Source organism: Anopheles funestus, chromosome 2RL, assembly GCF_943734845.2.
Source record: "Anopheles funestus chromosome 2RL, idAnoFuneDA-416_04, whole genome shotgun sequence".
Lineage (NCBI taxonomy): Eukaryota > Metazoa > Arthropoda > Insecta > Diptera > Culicidae > Anopheles > Anopheles funestus.
In genome coordinates this window covers 77,301,843-77,319,144 of record NC_064598.1, presented here as the reverse complement: position 1 = coordinate 77,319,144, position 17,302 = coordinate 77,301,843, and the positions used below count along the sequence as shown (strand labels likewise).

The following is a 17,302-nucleotide window of genomic DNA, read 5'->3' as shown; positions in this document are numbered from 1 at the left end:
GGAAAACGCATCAATTTCAACCCGAATATTTTTGTATTCTCAATGGGACATCATCAAGTATCGAAGTACGCGCCATATACAATTTATGAAGCTCAGAACACAGCGCTGTAAACCGGCACGTCCCGGGGCGATGCCAACTGTCAAACAGATGACACGACAATGTGAGAGCGAGCCAGCAACACAAAAAAGGAGTCAACTTTTCTGGGATCGCAAGAAGCGAAAATTCCGCACAATTCTGCCTGCTTTCCTGGAGATTTTGCACCAGAAGTAAAGGAAAGTTAGAAATTTCGGTGCACCGTGTCGTTCGCTGCACACAGCCATAACCCGTTCACTCGGTGCATCGTGCAATATTCGGTTCCTGCACGGGTTTGGATGTAACGCGTTCCGGGATAAGTTTCCCTTGCATGATAATTGGAAGTGGTGCCGTTCAGAGAATCCCGGTATCGACCAACTAAAAGACCGCGTAGGAGTTTACCATTGGCCAAACGGGAGTCCTGAAACGGTGTTTTTTTTTCCTTTCCGGATCATTCCTGTCCTGTGGCTGTGGTGCAGGAACACGCAAGAAGGCGATTTTTATCGTATCTCTCACCGCGTGTGTATGTGTCAGTGCATGTGTGCACATGTGAAGTGTATGTATGTGTGTGTTTGTTCGGTTGTGCGTAAGTAAAAAAGTGAATCGAGAAGGCAGTGTCGAAAGCGGGTCGCACAGTGTCGTTGTCCAACTCGCTTCCTCCCACGGGGGCTACAGTAGCAGCTTTTGCAACAGTGGCCAACATCATTTACGGAGACCGAGTGATTTTATAATTAATTTGTTGATGTATCGAAAGCAGACGGTGTAAACGACACCCGTTGACACCCAAAAAAAAAAGCCGCCGACGATCGTGAGATCACGCAAAAGGAGTGGCAAAACAACTAGCAGCAAAACCGCCGAATTAAGAAGCTCTACTGGACCGCGAAGTGAAGAAAAGGAAGTGAACCAATCGTCAAACGTTGGACCCTTCCGTGTGTACAACAGTTCTGCTAGCAAAAAGAAAATAAGTAAATTTGACGTAACCCGGGCAAAGGCACTTTGCCAGTTGGATGAGCAAAAATGATTCTGCTGGAGATCAACAACAGGATTGTGGAGGAAACGCTTACAGTGAAGTTCAAAAATGCAATCGCAGGGTGAGTAATCGGCACCATAAAAAGGCTATCATCACGTCATCATTGCTCGGGGTTTGTCCACCCGTTCGTACTGCAAGTAGTCAATAGCTGGACTAGAAATTTGTCGGTTAAATTCTTTGAGTTCTGTTTTTTAGCCCAAATGCAATTGAATGCTTTTTACATACGCGAAACATGAAGCTATCGTACATATGGACAAAAATGGAAACTTGTCCCTTCCCGCCTCATTTCGCATGACGCATCGTTAAACGTATCATACCAGAAGCATGAGTCTTCCACCAATGCATACGGCTCCAATGCATATGGCTCCTTTCGAAACCCATTTGGTACACGTTCATCATTTTGCCCGTTTTGGGGTCGATTGTTGCTTGAATCAACACACTCTAGCCAACACCCAATTCGTTGCAGATAAACGTGTTTATGGGGGGGAAAAAGGCTCCCGAAGTTGGTGACCGCGTTATCGCGCGCGCTTATCGGCGCAATTTTGGCCGCTTAAGTCCTTCTACATATACACACGCAAACACTACCGTCAATGTAAGCGCCCGTGATTTTGATGGTTTAGGGGAGATTGTTAATGCTTTGGTTATCTTTTTTATTTTGTGCACGCTAGCCGAAACGCAGTTTTATATAGATTGAAGTTAGAATAAAGGTATATTTCTTTTGTTTGATATTCAATTAAAAATAGGTACATTTCGATACTCTAGAATTGTTTACATTTAGTTGCATCTTTAGCAAACTGAAGCATCCAAGGAAGGTTTACATCTCACGTACGATGCATTCCAAATATAGAATCAATTCTTAATGCTAGAAAACGGATATTGGCTGCTAATGGTGTGTATGTGTTGATACCATTGGCTTTGTGGAAGATCGTTATTGGTTTTATGTCGAACCACCCTTGTCTTATCTACCAGCAAACTTCGCAACTTCCGTTATCGTTGAAGTGTTGTCACCTGCATTCAACCCCACTAGTAGAAAATCGTCTGATAATAAAGTTTCTGTTGCTTTCATTGTAGTTAGTATAGAAACGATAAGTCAGCAATATTTTTCAATACATTTGCGCAAACCATTAAACGTCGATATTCTTGCCGAGCGACGTCCTAATTATTGGTGAATGCGCTGACCTGGCTAATGGAACAAACAAACAAAAGGGAATGATAAAACCGCTAGCGTATACACAAAACAAAACACTCGCTGCAGTTGTTGTATACGAACTTTTACAGCTTATAAAACACAATAACTTCCAAGATGTATTTCTTTCTGTCGCAAAAGATGTTAGTTGAATCACGCTTAAACCTACAAGTCAAAACATTAGTCACTCTTACTTTGATGGGTCATATTGGCTCAGTTTCTTATCATTCAATTTCTGTGTGTTGATGAATTTTTCCTTCATTTTATTTTCAATTGCAGAAACAAGGCGGAATCCATCGATGTGACGGTAGCCGACTTCGACGGGGTACTATTTCACATTTCCAACATTAATGGCGACAAAACGAAAGTGCGAGTACGTATTCCAATGCTCTTCGGGCAATAGTAACACATTCACGGGATGACGATAGGCAATTGAGACAAAAAATAGTTCAATGAGAATGATGAAGAAGAGGTGGAACCCATTCCCCATTATCCAATTGATTATCTGGCAAAAGACTTTCGAGCTACCGACTGGTAATGGTTTCAGCTGAATGAAGGCAGGAAACGCGGAAAGTCTTTGGCACGCGGAAAGGCAACAAATACAAAGGACAGATGCCAAGAAACGATGTAAAAACGATGTCAAACCATGGTCGCTCAACATGCCGTCTTATCAATATTAACACTGATTCGTTTCGTTCTTTCCTGTCTACGTTGTATCTAACTGGAATGGGTTTGCTTTTTTCTTGCTTCACTTTTAACAATTTCTTCACGTAGACGAGCATATCGCTGAAGTTCTACAAGCAACTGCAAGAACATGGTGCTGACGAGCTGCTAAAGCGCGAATATGGCGATCTACTGGTTACGCCCGAGGACGGCTACAACGTGTCGGTGCTGGTTGATCTGGAAAACATTCCGGAACAGTGGGAAGAAACGGTACGGAAGATAGGCCTGCTGAAGCGCAACTGTTTCGCGTCCGTGTTCGAGAAATATTTCGACTTCCAGTCGCAGGGCGAAGGTGAAGGCGAAGGACAAAAACGAGCGGTGATCAACTATCGAAATGATGAAACGATGTAAGTTTACTGTCGGAAGGGGATGAAACAATTGGATTCGTGCCCATCCTTTCGTGCATATAAATGGCTTCCGTGTATTTAAGTTTAATTGACTGTTCAGTGTAAACTGTCCCTGAGATAGGAGACAGTTTGTTACGGTTGAAGCTTTAATGTGCTTTTCGTTTTGCTGACGGATTTTATTGCAATAATTAAAAAGCATTAATAAAATGGTTATACTCCCTTCTACTTGTAGGTATGTTGAAGCAAAACCGGATCGCGTAACGGTCGTGTTTAGTACGATATTCCGTGACGAAGACGACGTAGTGTTAGGTAAAGTGTTCATGCAGGAGCTGCGCGAAGGCCGAAGAGCTTCACACACGGCGCCACAAGTATTATTCTCCCATCGGGAGCCACCACTGGAACTGGCCAATACGGGTGCAAGAGTCGGTGAAAATATAGGCTACGTTACGTTCGGTAAGCATATCGAGACTTTTGACCCCATTCCGTACGCCGGTGTGTTTGTGTGTACATCGAAATATTAATTTTATCAATATTGTCTCGTCTGGTTTTTTTTTGTTTTGTTTTTGTTTGCAGTACTATTCCCAAGGCACACCGCGAAAGAAACGCGCGATAATACGATCAATTTAATTCACATGTTCCGTGATTATTTGCATTATCATATTAAGGTACGTTCGCAAACGTTCTCAGGTTTGATTGGACAAACTGTTTATTATGGTGCGGTTGTGATGTGTTTGGTTTGGTCTGATTTTTGGGCTTATTTTATTTTATTTCCCCAGTGTTCGAAAGCTTACATCCACTCCCGAATGCGAGCAAAGACGACGGAATTTTTAAAGGTGCTCAATCGCGCTCGACCGGAGCCAAAAATTACGGAAAAGAAAACAATAACGTAAGCAGTTAATAATGCGCTTGGAGATACTTGATGAAAAATAAACTATTCCCTTACCTTCTTCTGTTTTAGCGGCCGAACATTCATCAGAAAAGAATGATTGCGGAACCTGCCGGACGTCTAGTTGTTAAATGTGTAAGTATTCAAACGAACCTAATAAAATGGAAAAGTGTAAGAAGCAAAAAAAACTGAAGGCATTGAAAAAAAAGTAAGGAAAAAATGGTCTCTTCATGGTAAGGAAACGGTTTAGCTGCAGCAGTTTAATACAAGGAAAATTGACGTTCCTTGATTTACTAGGTTTTAGAGCTTCAATGAGCAGGTTGGGATCATTTATACTAAAAACAACAGAAATGGTCCCAACTTTCTCACTTAGACTCGAAAGTCCTGTAGTAGGTACATCTCCTTGAGTGAAAATCGTAAAACAACCCCTGTTGGTAGTGGTTTGTTTCGATTGTGAGTCATGATAGAAGAGCGTGTGTGTGTCCTCGTACATGGTATAAATGGCCAATGAATAGTAATTGCAAAACCTGGCAAGAAGGTGCAACATTGTAGCATCAATCACACTGTAGCTGTTGCAGCGGGGATTCCTCTTAAATTCCTCTACGAAAATCGAGGTAAAATAGGTGTCCCCACCACTACGCCGATACACATTTGACACATTTGGATAGTAAAAACAAAATTAGTCGAAAATATACTCTTTGAATCGTCACCGAGACACACATATACACAGTCAGTAGCATTCATTCTTAATCGTCGCTGCCAATGTAAACAAATAAAAGTGTAAAATATTAGGAATCACTGTCGTTTCCGTGGACGTACGGGCATGAAGCAAAATTTATGACACTAACAAAAAATGGAAAGGAAACTCTATAAGGCTTTCAAACACAAATGCGGTTCAATTTGAGGAAAGGGAGGAAAACGAAGGAGCTACTAATAGGGTGGTAAGAAAATTTACAGTAAGCAAAATATAAATAATTTTATAAAAGAAAAGTACAGTAGACAAATGCAGAGTGTGGTGAGTCCCAGCATCGCGATATGTGAAGGAAAAAAACAGGTTCTAAATGGCATTTTGTATTAGCGTATTATTCCCGGCTGACGAATCACCTTTGGATTGTGTCTTGGGTGTACGGGTGCGCCTGTAGGTATGCAAAACGATATACTTTCAGGCTCTGTAAACCCGTTTCATTTTCCACCGGAATTACGTCGATTGGTTTAAAATACGGCTATGCCAACGCATTTACTAACAGCAATGCACGCTCCTAATGCACCTCTACATAAGTCACATTTAGGGCTTAAAATGCATGTGTATGATTGCTCGTTCGGTGAAGGGGAAAACATTCCCTCAAAAAAAAAACGACGCTGCCAACGAACGCAAACAAAAAATCGCACAAACGACGATCAACAAGGTTAACACCATACCGTACCGGTGGTACCATTGTGTGAATGAATGCAGCAAACACACAACACTAATCAATTTACTAATCAATTGCGTAACGAGATCAAAATAAGATAGCTGTTACATGCCGTCACGACGGGGAAGGATCGTTTGTTACAAAACCGTTCCAACTTTGACGCTAAGAAAGAGAAAGAAGAACAAAACGTTTAAAATGAAAATAAAATCTAGCATATTATAAGTATTTCATCCCCTCTCTGGGCAAAATGAGGAAACTAATCCGAGGTAACTAACTTCGTGCGAGAAATTAAAGCGGAATGAATGCAATACTGTGTGGACATAGATTGTTTTCCTCAGCAAATTTTACCAAACTACACAAGAAACGTTGTTTACTATTAAAACTACTACTGCTAATATTATTATTATTAGTAGCCTTTAGTGCGAAGCCAGCAAACCGCCAGGAAAACACAAACATGACTAAAGAGATGGGAGAATGAAAATAAATACTAGGTGAAGATAAAGAAGAGAGCGAGTTATTAAACGGAAGTTAGTTAAGCAATGCAATGGATCCTCATTTAAAGTGTAGTGTTCGTTCTGGTGAGAGATTCGGGGTTTTGGAAATTGGAATGCCCAATAATACCGATTTCTTATTCTACCCTTTATTACCCTTCTCCTTCACGGGATCGAGAGCTTCTGACGACGTGATCGGGTCGATCGTATTCTTCCAGTTGTTTGTAGTGTAGAGTGAGACGAAAGCGATCGTGTAATTGAGATGTAATTCGGTGGGTGTAATTTCGGTTTGGACAACCGACTGGCGCAACACGGGCGAACATAACTAAGAGTGAAAGTTGATGTGCATTTATTAATTCTGGCAAGCAACAAACACCCGCAGAGCAACAAATAAACCCTATCTTTCCTTTTCATCATTCCGGTTTCGATATTTAAAAAATATGCAAAAAAAGAAAACAATTGCAGAAATAGAGACACCTTTTTGAAGGGTGAAATTTGGCCGAACGTCGTGTGTGTGAACTCAAATGGCGCGAATCCTACGAAACCCGCGCGCAGTAATGTAAAGATCGGTAAAAAATCCTTCATTGTAAAATAGCTTCCCCTAGCTAGCTAGCGAGAAAGAACGCAATTATAAATTGATTTATTTAGTGTTCGAACACGTGTTTCTCCCGTTTCTGTTGCGGGCCAGTACGCGACGATGGAGACGGAAAAAAGGATATTTATGTATCCACATGCTGCTGCTGCTGTGAGAAGGAATCGCAACGTGTATGGTGATGATGGTGGTCGGTTAGCAAACGCACCCTTAATGTCATGTGACAAACAAACTCGTTAATACGCGACGCATCGTATCTGCGTCCCAATCTATTGGTTTTTACCCAAAAAAAACCAATGCTTAGGAAAAAAAAGTGGAAAATTAAAACCGCGAACTGTTTTACTACCCATACGATGTAGGATGGGTGAATCAACACGCGGATTATGTAGCATGTGTTCCCCGAACCACCAGATTGGAATCGAGTCACGACAGTGAATTATTAGGGAAAAGAAAGAATTAAAATTTAAAACGGCAAAACAAAGCTCCAAAAATGCAATGCAAAAGAAGGCAAACAATCTTTAATAAAACCGAAAGCCCCAATCAGCTAACGAGCACCTGTTTGGGAGGTGGCTAGATAATGGAAACATGTACATTTGTGGTTTATAAATAAAGGGAAAGAAATATCGGTTAGTTTGTGATGATGTACTGCGATTCCAGTGAACGCACTCTACCCTTTTTTACCACCGGAAGTTATCACTTAACGAATGGTGCGTCCAGTATCATTTACATCATTCACCGTCTACTTCGAACTTGTAACTGTGTGCGCGTGTCTGTAAACCGTGTAGGTCATGGAGCGTGGGTCACTTCCTGTTGAACCCATCGTGATGATCTAAACGTGTTTTCAAACAGCGAAAATGTTAAGATGGAAAGCTCAACAGGGTCAGGTCGAACATCCGAATAGATAGAGGGTGCGGCTGTGGTGGAGACGGTTGTAATAAAGCAAGCAGCAGGTGGGACACTCCTTAATTCCACACCACGCTGGCGAAGTATTCGTAAAGAGCGGGCACACCCTGTTGGTAGGGCAAGAAAAGGATATGAAATGAGTGAAAGCATTGACTAGACAGGACAGGATCAAAACTCACAGTGAAGCGGAGAAGGATTCAACATAGGGAAACACGCTTCCTAAACGAAACAGTTGTATCTCTCAAGGCGACCCGAACGGGAGTGATAAACCTGAGTTCGTAAAACACGGCGCTCGTCGTAATCTTACATTCTAAATTGTCCGCTTCGGAATTGGCCACTTGTTTGTTAAATTGGTGAATTTTGTTGATATCAAGTTTATCAAAAAGGACCACCAAGATGGGCGATGAAATGAGTGTCGAGCAGGAAGCGGAAGCAATTCTCGAGGCAGAAACGAGCTTCGGCATGCGTGTGTGGCATCTGCTGTTTCTGTCCTGTGGATCCGTGCTCGGTGTCGTCATCATGCTGTGCTGCTGTATACGGTTCCGCATACCCCGTACCAAGCAGGACATAGAGGCGGACTACCATCGGAAGAAGCTAACGCGAAAGTTTCGCGAACGGTTGGACTGCATGAACAATGCCGATATCGACGAGATGGATCTTATCAAAGCGCTCGAGCGTGTCCGGGAGGACTACGTGGCGGAACAGGAGAAGCTGGCAAGCAAGGAAGCGACCGAAAACAAGGATAATCAAGCAATCGTTACTGTTTGTGATAATGTCTAAAGCATGCTTGGGACATGGCACAAGGATTAATTACACTATCGGCTATAAAAATCGATTGGTTTAATGCGATTGGGGGAAACAGTAGTGTTTGTATTGGTATTTGAGCTAAGTTCGGAATTGAAGCTCTGTGATGCTAAATTCTCGTTGCTTTTAATTACGAAAATGAATTTGTAGAAGATTGAGCTATTGTTGAAATCTGTTTAAAACATGTGTGTAGATTATACCTAACTTACTTTATTAACTGAAATAAAGAGAATAAAAGAAAAAAAATATGAATTTTTTTTATTTCTGTTTAAATTAAGTCTAATTCTTTTGTTATGTTTTTGTGTTTGTTATGTTTCGTGATATTCAATGTAAGATTAGCTCATGCTTGCAATAATGGAAGATTTTAAAGTGTTTCCAAATCGTAATCTGCTAAAGGATTCTTCTACCCCGCCCACGATCGAGTGCCTTCATCCGTAAATCGTTTAAATTTATCTTAAATGTTGTTTAAATTCGAAGCTGCTAATCTGTATGGTTAAAAGTTTTAGTATAATTATCATTAAAATGCATATATTGCCTGCCTATATGACTAGTAGAACTTCCGTTTCTACTCCTTCTTGAGCAGTTGACGGGGCGAAGAAATATTCGCAATTTTCCAACCTTATATTTTCCGCAAAACGACAATTGATTACCTAGTTGATGTGATTTGTGTTACAAATATAGCAGTGTTTTATTATTTCTTGCAATAATTTTGTTATGAACGTTTTAGTTTGAATTACTCAAAAAAATATTGTTTTATTAAGACCTTGTAACGGTAATTTTAAATGAAGCACCCGGTTGATCCAACTTCACGAATCTGTCAACATTTGTATGGAAGCGGGCCTCGACTGTATTTGACAGCGGTATCGTCACATCAAGGTTTTTCATTCGATCGCCTACTTCCATTGGGCAGCGAAAAATTGTCGGGAAGATAAAAACATTCCATCGACTCCATTTGTGAGGTTCAGTTGTACGCTCTAGTGTGAAGAAAAAGAAAAAAGAATCGTTCTCAACATTCGTGAAGGTTTCTGTGCGTGCTCAATACCGTGAACAAACGAAAAGCGACATTCTCTATCTCATCCAAATATTATACCACCCTCCCCCAAATCGGTTTCTCTGCAGGAGGAGGAAGCAGAATCAATTTCACAACAAAAGGCGGCGGTCAAGTTTTTCCAGAGTTTTCAGCTCATAAAACACGCACACACACACACACGCACACATTAGCGTGCGCGGACGCAATAGTTGGACAGTTTTTCTACGTGTACGTTTAGTACAGTTTCAGTACGAGGAAATAAAACGCAAAAATGGTGGTCATCGCTAAATCGTCTGCTAAAAAGGGTGAAAAGTCAATTCTTCCCCTGGTCCACCCACATCCGGATACGAACGCCACTCCGACCGCACCGACCGTAAGTAGAGAAAATCATAGTACCACCCAACTCACACAGTACAAGACGCAATTGCTTTATTATCATTATTATTCATTTCCCTTCGAAAATAATCATCCATCTTCCGCTGGTTCGCCGCGCACCTGTATGCCAGTGAAACATTGGCATTGAAAAATGCTTGCCTTTTTGTTTCCTTCTGTTTGTTTTCGATTGTCGTTTAGCGGAAGAAGAGTGCTAGAGTTCACAGTAGAGTGAAGCAGTGTGTAACCAACATACCGCCGTTACTTGCCTGCTATGCGCACGAGCATATTATTCATTCTTGTTGTTGCCCAATCACACCGCCGAACGGATAGACGGCTGAATCGATGAGAAATCGAGCGTGTAAACATTCCGAAACATCAGCACAGTAGGTATCGCATAGCAAACATTGACCCTGGCAAGGTAAAAGATGCATACGCGATTATCCACTCCGCCATTGCACTTTACAATTTGATGTGCTATCAAACGAAATTGGCTACTCTTCTCTCGTCAGCACAAAAGAAAGCGACGACGATGAATGCTAACATTGGGAAAAGGTCTGTAACCGTCTGACGGGAACGACAATTTCATGAAAATGGCTTCAAGCTTTGCCCAGGTTGAAGTTCTCTCCGTGTGTTTTTTTTAGATAACAATGTGTCATCTTAGTAGATAACACTGCATTTAACCTGTACGGCGAAGGTTTTTATGCGTGAAGGTGCAAAAACCGCACGTTTTCTTTGATAATAACTATCATTCGGGTTTTCTTTTTCGATTTTAGATACAAAGTGAAGCAGTTCTAAGAAGAAAATCAATTTGGAGAAAAGCAAAAGGCACGCAGCAACAGCGTAATGAAAACTTTTCCATTTCCACGACGCAATTGCGACGTGATGTTATTGCCTTTGCAGCCTATTAAGTGCTTCAGTACCCCCGGCGTACACACCGGCGTAAAGGTTGCGTGTTCCTCGCGAAGGTGTTTGTGATATCGTTTCCTTTTTGTTTTTGTTTTTCGGGGTTCACTTTCCACACATTGCATGTATTCTTTTTTTATGCTCAAAACTAGACTAGACACCCGCCCTCCTACGATTATTACTATATGGCGTGTGTTTGTGTTCGGGTGGAGTTGCACTTGAAGCAACCGTGTCTGGGCTCATCATAATGAACGCGTGCACATGTGAAGAAATAGAAGGTGGGAAAACAAAATATCATTACTTATTTTCCATCATCACACCACAACCTCCATCCCATGACGATCGTTTACTAAGCATTGTAGTAGCGGAAGCGAACGGGATCCATTTACGCTATTCGAAGATGCAGTGTGAATAGTTTGCTTTTTGTGCACGCTTCAACTGTTATCTGTCGATAATACGCAGACGAGAAACAATTCAAAGCAAACAATTATAAATTTTTATGCTTTGAAAAAGTTTGCAAATTAATATAAAACAGTATTGGTTTTCGTTGTGCGATGCACGCTTGGAAAGCATACTACGGATCATTCACAGACGGTCATGGAACGTTGACAGAGTTATGTTTGTTTTAACTGTGGTCATATTTTATCCAGCAATTGTGTGTCTTGTTCCCCGCCAGGATGATAACAGTATTATGTGTATTTTCTATCCATTGGGGGGTATGCATCATCACACTTTTGTATGTATTGCTAAGCGGGTACCAAAGCACAGTTTCGCCAGATATTGCTTAGTGGTGAGAAGCAAATCTTATCTTTTACGTTTTATCTCCATTAGCCTAGTAAAGTAGAAAAGGGAATGTGGGGGCTAATGACGTATGCCTTTTTGTTGAATAAACTTTGGAAACAGATTTTATTTTATCAACGACGAAACGAAATGACTCATGGCAAATTTTACTATTTAGAAACATTTTGGTTTAGAGTTTTTTACAATAATTAGATTTTATTTCCGTACATCATTTCGTACTTCTCGACTTGCGTTAAGAGGACTTCGTTAGTGGAACTAGCTGTGTAACTACAGAAGAGTTCGGGGTTAATATGTCACATTACTAACGTCCTTCGCACGTCCTTCGTGTCTGCCTCATTAACAGCGTCACGATGGACTATGGCTTTGATGTCTCTTCTATATTGTCTTCTTGCTGTATGGCGCATTATGATGCAACCCACCGTAAACATTTAAATTCTTCCATAGCGGAATGTTTCGATTATAATTTCGCTTCTGATTTACATCGTCCATAAGCATCTTGTGCTTAACCTGCTTTCAGCGTAGCAGCAGGCTTTGTCATGGTAACGGTGACGGTATCCATATAGATGTAGCTCGTCAACGTAGGCGTTACGGTGACGAGCTTTGTAACGCGCTGATCGTAAGCGATCGTTGATTTGGTACGAACGGCTGCTGGTAGTGATACAGGTGACGTGGCACCAGCAGCAGTAACCTTGGTAACGGTGTGTTCTTTTGTTAGCGTAACCGGATCCAATGTTTTCGTCACTGTTATGGAAACCGTGTCCTGAGCTGGTGATCGTTTCGGAGGTAAAAGATCCTCGGGTAGGACGAAATTATTTCGCACGCGTTGTTCGGCTGGTTGCTGCCGGCCGAATGATGGTGGTAAATAATCGTTGCTAGGAGCTGCTACTGGTACTGGCAGGTATTCGTTGTTTAACGGTGGCGGTACGCAGGATGCCGTGACGGTGGTCGTTTCGGTGAGTGTACGCGTTGCACGGATGGTTTCTGTCAGGGTACGATAAGTGGCGGACGTTTCCGTATGCGTTCGGAATTGTGTGTTCACTTGCGTCGATGTGAACGTACGGTAGGAAGTTTCCGTAAGATAAGTGACATCCGTCACTGGAGGTGCATAGCTCGTGGAGATGTACGTACTGTAGTAGGTGGTTGGATAAAGCTCCGTTACAGTACAGGTGGACGTTGCGGTGACTGTGTCCGTACGATACTGCACCACGGGATAACGCTCGGTAACGTACTCTACTCTTACAACAGGGCTTGTAACCGTTTCTATTCTAGCGATCGTACTCGTTACGGAAGAAATCTTCGTTACCGGAGGCAACGGGATCCTCTCGGTATGTGTGGTCGTGTGGTAGTTCGTTTGGGTTTCTATTGCCCGATGTACCTCGGTTGAGGTTGTCGGTACGATCAATGTAGTCGTGACGGTTGTTGGTTGCTTTATGTACGTAACGATCGTTTCCGTCACGTTTACCCTTACGGGTACGGTAAGGATCGTGGCAGAAGCTGTACAGGTGGGCACAGGTTGATCCAGCAGCGGACAACTTGGAGTGGTGTAATCATACCCATTGAAGGAAGATGTTGGAGTTGGTGTTGGGTACACGTATCCATCGAAAGATTCACCGGAAACAAACGGTAGGAAGTTGGTTTGAATAGAGAAGAACACAACCACACCGAGAAGCACTCGAAGCGTCACTTGATGGTCTTTTCTCGAATCGATTATCACATCGCTTAACATGATTAGTTATTGATGATCCTATTTTTAACGACACTACAGTTGGTATCAAATTGATGTTTTCCTCTTTATCGTAGGTCACCACATTCCAGCCGGAAAGTTGAATCGATTTTCTGTTGCTTAACTCGCACACAGGCACAATTTGATTTTATCACACTTTAACACATCTATCAACAACACACGATGATGTTTTTAACACTTAATTTCATTGTGTAACAAATCAAATTATTTCACTTCAAACGATACACCACTCATTCACACGCCGATACAAACTCGTTCACAACCTTTGACCAACTAATCGGCCTCCCGTTTGATTGCGGTCGTTTTATTGAATAGGATGGCCGCACGTCAAGAAAGTGTAGCCGTCCCCCGTGGTTGGCCCTCAAAAAACGGCGCTCGCAAGAAGATTCGCAACGATGGAAAACACCCAGCGAAGTGTTAGGAATCCGTCGTCATCCCACGCCAACCGGTCGGTGTTGGCCTTACCATATAAAGCGGGCGTTGTCTTCATCGTCCGTGGTCTGAATTAGGGGCATCGGTGCGACATGGTATGCAGCCATCTGTCCATCTGTCTTGCCACCAACATTGTCAACAGAACCGATATCGAAAAACATCTAACCCAAGCACGGAAAGTGGCGTGCTTTTTTTGGGTGCTTCGTACGCTCCCAAACTGTCGTCCGCGGAGTGTACGGGCTTTAGCTTAAAGCAACATCCAAATGAGTAAACATTTCCGTGGGTGTGCGGGGTACACATAATTTCGAAGAAGCAGCTTTTACGAAGCATCCCATCATCTCTCCTCCGCGGATGTGTGTGGCTTGCTTCCTATTCGATTGCGTATTAATAAACGCTAACTGACCGTGCGCCACGGGAGAAGAGCAGGAGACGTATGGTGATAGCGCTTATTTGGGAACCTGTCAAGATCAAGTTCATCCGGAGCAGTAGGTTTTGTTCGGCGGGGGAGCTTTACTTAGTTCTCTCTTTCCGACAACATATCCCACGTCCCTGTTCGTCATCTTCCCTAGTTCATTGGCTTACGCGATAGAATGTGCCGCCAGTGGTGCCTGTCCATTGATTATCTATAGCAGCGTTCTACTGTATCGGTCTATCTGATCGATCGGTGGACGCAATGACATAAGAGCTTTTTCCAATTTTTAGCAGTGGCGTAGGACGCGGCTTAATCTTGCAAATCTGAAAGCGTTCTTTTGGTTACATTGGATTTTTATTTGACTTTAATTAAATATTTCGTTTTCCACATTGGGATTCGTTCAAACATTTTAGATCAAACATCTGCTTACTTATTCCTAATAAAATGCATCTGAATGCACGGAAAAGATTTCTTTTTTGAGAGATATTTCCCTAAATGCAAGCTTAATTGCTTCAACATTTAAGGATAGTATTGTGAATGTCACTTTTCTATGCAACTAGTATTAGATCATCACATGAAGTACATTGTGAGGATGTTGCGAAGAGAGACAGACCGTGAATTTGTAATTTAAATTTCCATTCAAAAACCCAATAGACTTAACAGTGCGGCGATGTATGTGAAGATGTTTGATAAAGGGCGACAGAGAAAGCATTTGTAATGAGGATTTGTTATGCAAATAGCTAGGGTAAGCACCAGGGATTGCACCTATGTATAAAGGGAACCATTAAAACGCACATTAGACTGACAATAAAGACGGACAATTCATCACCTGAAACGAAACGAAACCATTGATCATTTTCAATGACCTAATAAACTTGCAGGAAGATGGCAACAACTCGACCGCCTCGAACATTATTTTGCTGCGCCGTGGTCGTCAGCTGAAACCGGCTACTGCGGCCATTCTGCTGCTGGTGGCACTGTTAGGTTTTTCCATCGGTACCATCGGCGGTCTGTTCTACTATCGCCAGTATGCGCAGGCCCGCAACCATATGCGCTACCATGGCTTTTGCAAGATCCCGTACGATGCAAGCAACTTCGAATCACTGTACCGTTCGATGAATGCTGACCGTGACATGGAGATTCTGCGCCAGTTCAACATGTTCCAGATGCCGAAAGCGCTCAATCAGGATGCCACCTCGGATGATTCACAGTCCACGGAGAATGGAGCGAACGGAAGCGACAACAACGATGAGTTCTTCCGCGAGGAGTTCGAGCTGGGCCTTTCGGACGACGAGAACTACTCGAAGATCGATGTGCCGGTGTTCCGCGGACAGCGTTCGGCACGTTTCCTGCACGATTTTACCTTCAACCAGTCCGGTATCATCGATAGTGCGGCACGCCGTTGCTTCATCATGCCGCTCGACCGTGAAACCGTACTGCCGCCGCAGTCGTTGCGCGATCTGATCACGAAGATGCAGCTGGGCTACTACAACATCGATACGAGCGTGCTGAAGAAAACGATGCGCGTCGTCATGCCGGAACTGACTGATTTTACCGATGTTTCACCGCGCGTCACCAAAGAGTGTGTTGACATGAAGATCTACCAGCTGGAGAAGATCGTCAGTGGAGGTAAGCAAACCGTACAAAGAGCGTACATTGTTTTGAGGTTTAATTGGGTGTTGTTTGGTTTTAGTTTACAAGCGTTCGACCGATATCCAGGAACGTGCCAAGTTTGCCGAGTTCGGTGGAAACCACATTTCACTCATCGACATTGAAAACCTCGACGAGCTGAACAACTAGAATAGCAGTAGTAGTGGTAGTAGGAGCAGCAGCAGCAACAACAACGGTGCACATCTGGTAGCGCCGAGCACAGAATGGTAGGAAATAACGGGTGGTTTTGATGCGGGTGAAAAGTTCCGGAACGGTTTGCTAAACCCTGACCTCTGTTCCTGGAGGAGTTTTTTGTTTTGTTTTTTCGAGGTTTTATTAATGAGTAAATGGCTGATTAAGACAAGTATTAAGGCAACCGGTTCCGCGGAAATATGCTACGTTTTCGAATGTACGGTGTGTGTGTGTTTTTAGGGCAGACAGAAGAAGGAGGGAAAGAAGGCGAACAGGAATGCGTTTAAACAACAATATAGCTTATATCTCTACGGTATGATGAAGCAACCAATTTCTCTCTCACGTTCCCATATTTTATACAGCAGGTGCAAGTCCTGCTCTAAACGTTCAATTAGAACCCGTTGAAAAGATTAATATAGATTCTCCAAAATTAGCACCCGGCGTTGTGCACAACAACACACAATGAAAATTTTCCACCGCTCCTTGTTGTCGACATTGTGTCCCTCTAAAATGTGAATTGTTGATTTTGATATATTGCGGGTTTTTATTTTGTTGTTTGTGCCTAAACATAGATTTACATTACAATCGTTATTCTTGTTCTGATTAGTGTCACAAGTACGTTTAATCGTACGGCATTTCGGTTTCTTATCATTCTTTGGCAACATTCGACTTTACGTTGTTTAGCTGGAAAAAGTAATTTCGAATTACTGGTATATGTGACCTAATGTATACCAAAATGTCAACCTGTTAACTAATCCTCCTTCTTATATTAGCATAACATTATAACCGCCCTCGAGCCTGTCCCATTCCCGTCCGTTCAGTTAATTTCCACGCAGACCGGTACACAATTTTATACATTTTATAAACAACCCCCAAGCACAAAATGTGATGCTCTCGTTTTGCTATCTTCTCTGTCCTGGTTACCTTTTGTCGCAAGTAGTTCGCATTAGATCAATCAATCATCAAACGATAGACACATTCCTTGCTACTGTAACGTCCGAAAAAAAACCCCGCATAATAACTGTGCCGATTGCGTGTGTTTCTGTATGGCAGATTCCTGCACAAGGGAATTTATGGATCCATTTTTCATAACTGCAGACAAACGTTAGAAGTTTTTCTTACCATTCTTAAAACAAACAAAAACCAATTCCCCTTCTACAAGAGCGAGAATATGTGGAACGGTAAAATAGAGAGTACATTATTTTGCAACAGCAAAAACAAAAAGACAGACAGAAAAGAGAAGGCAGAACACAACAATGAGTAACAAATAATTATGTTTATTGGAATTGTAAAAAATAAAATACTATTAGTAAATA

The 17,302-nt window shown here is 42.3% G+C and overlaps 3 protein-coding genes across 5 annotated transcripts; all 3 read left to right on the top strand.

Moving 5' to 3' along the window:
- Positions 1-202: 202 nt before the first annotated feature.
- LOC125763967 (probable actin-related protein 2/3 complex subunit 2) lies at positions 203-7,324 on the top strand. The gene is made up of 7 exons (XM_049427715.1): positions 203-1,164; positions 2,569-2,662; positions 3,064-3,359; positions 3,592-3,812; positions 3,933-4,024; positions 4,136-4,245; positions 4,318-7,324. The coding sequence occupies exons 1-7, from the start codon at positions 1,091-1,093 to the stop codon at positions 4,343-4,345; spliced, it is 915 nt and encodes a 304-aa protein (XP_049283672.1). The 5' UTR covers positions 203-1,090; the 3' UTR covers positions 4,346-7,324.
- Positions 7,325-8,039: 715 nt separating this feature from the next.
- Positions 8,040-8,682, top strand: LOC125764004 (uncharacterized). Its single transcript, XM_049427764.1, has one exon. The coding sequence runs from the start codon at positions 8,040-8,042 to the stop codon at positions 8,421-8,423; it is 384 nt and encodes a 127-aa protein (XP_049283721.1). The 3' UTR covers positions 8,424-8,682.
- A 630-nt stretch (positions 8,683-9,312) lies between these two features.
- On the top strand, positions 9,313-17,302 carry LOC125763964 (uncharacterized). Of its 3 annotated transcripts, none has more exons than XM_049427709.1 (4): positions 9,313-9,468; positions 9,567-9,850; positions 15,026-15,773; positions 15,838-17,302. In XM_049427709.1, exons 2-4 carry the CDS (start codon positions 9,749-9,751, stop codon positions 15,942-15,944), a joined length of 957 nt encoding a protein of 318 aa, XP_049283666.1. In that variant the 5' UTR covers positions 9,313-9,468; positions 9,567-9,748; the 3' UTR covers positions 15,945-17,302. The 3 variants fall into 3 exon arrangements, with proteins under 3 accessions (XP_049283666.1, XP_049283665.1, XP_049283664.1); XM_049427708.1 differs by having other exon boundaries at positions 9,313-9,474; XM_049427707.1 differs by having other exon boundaries at positions 9,314-9,850.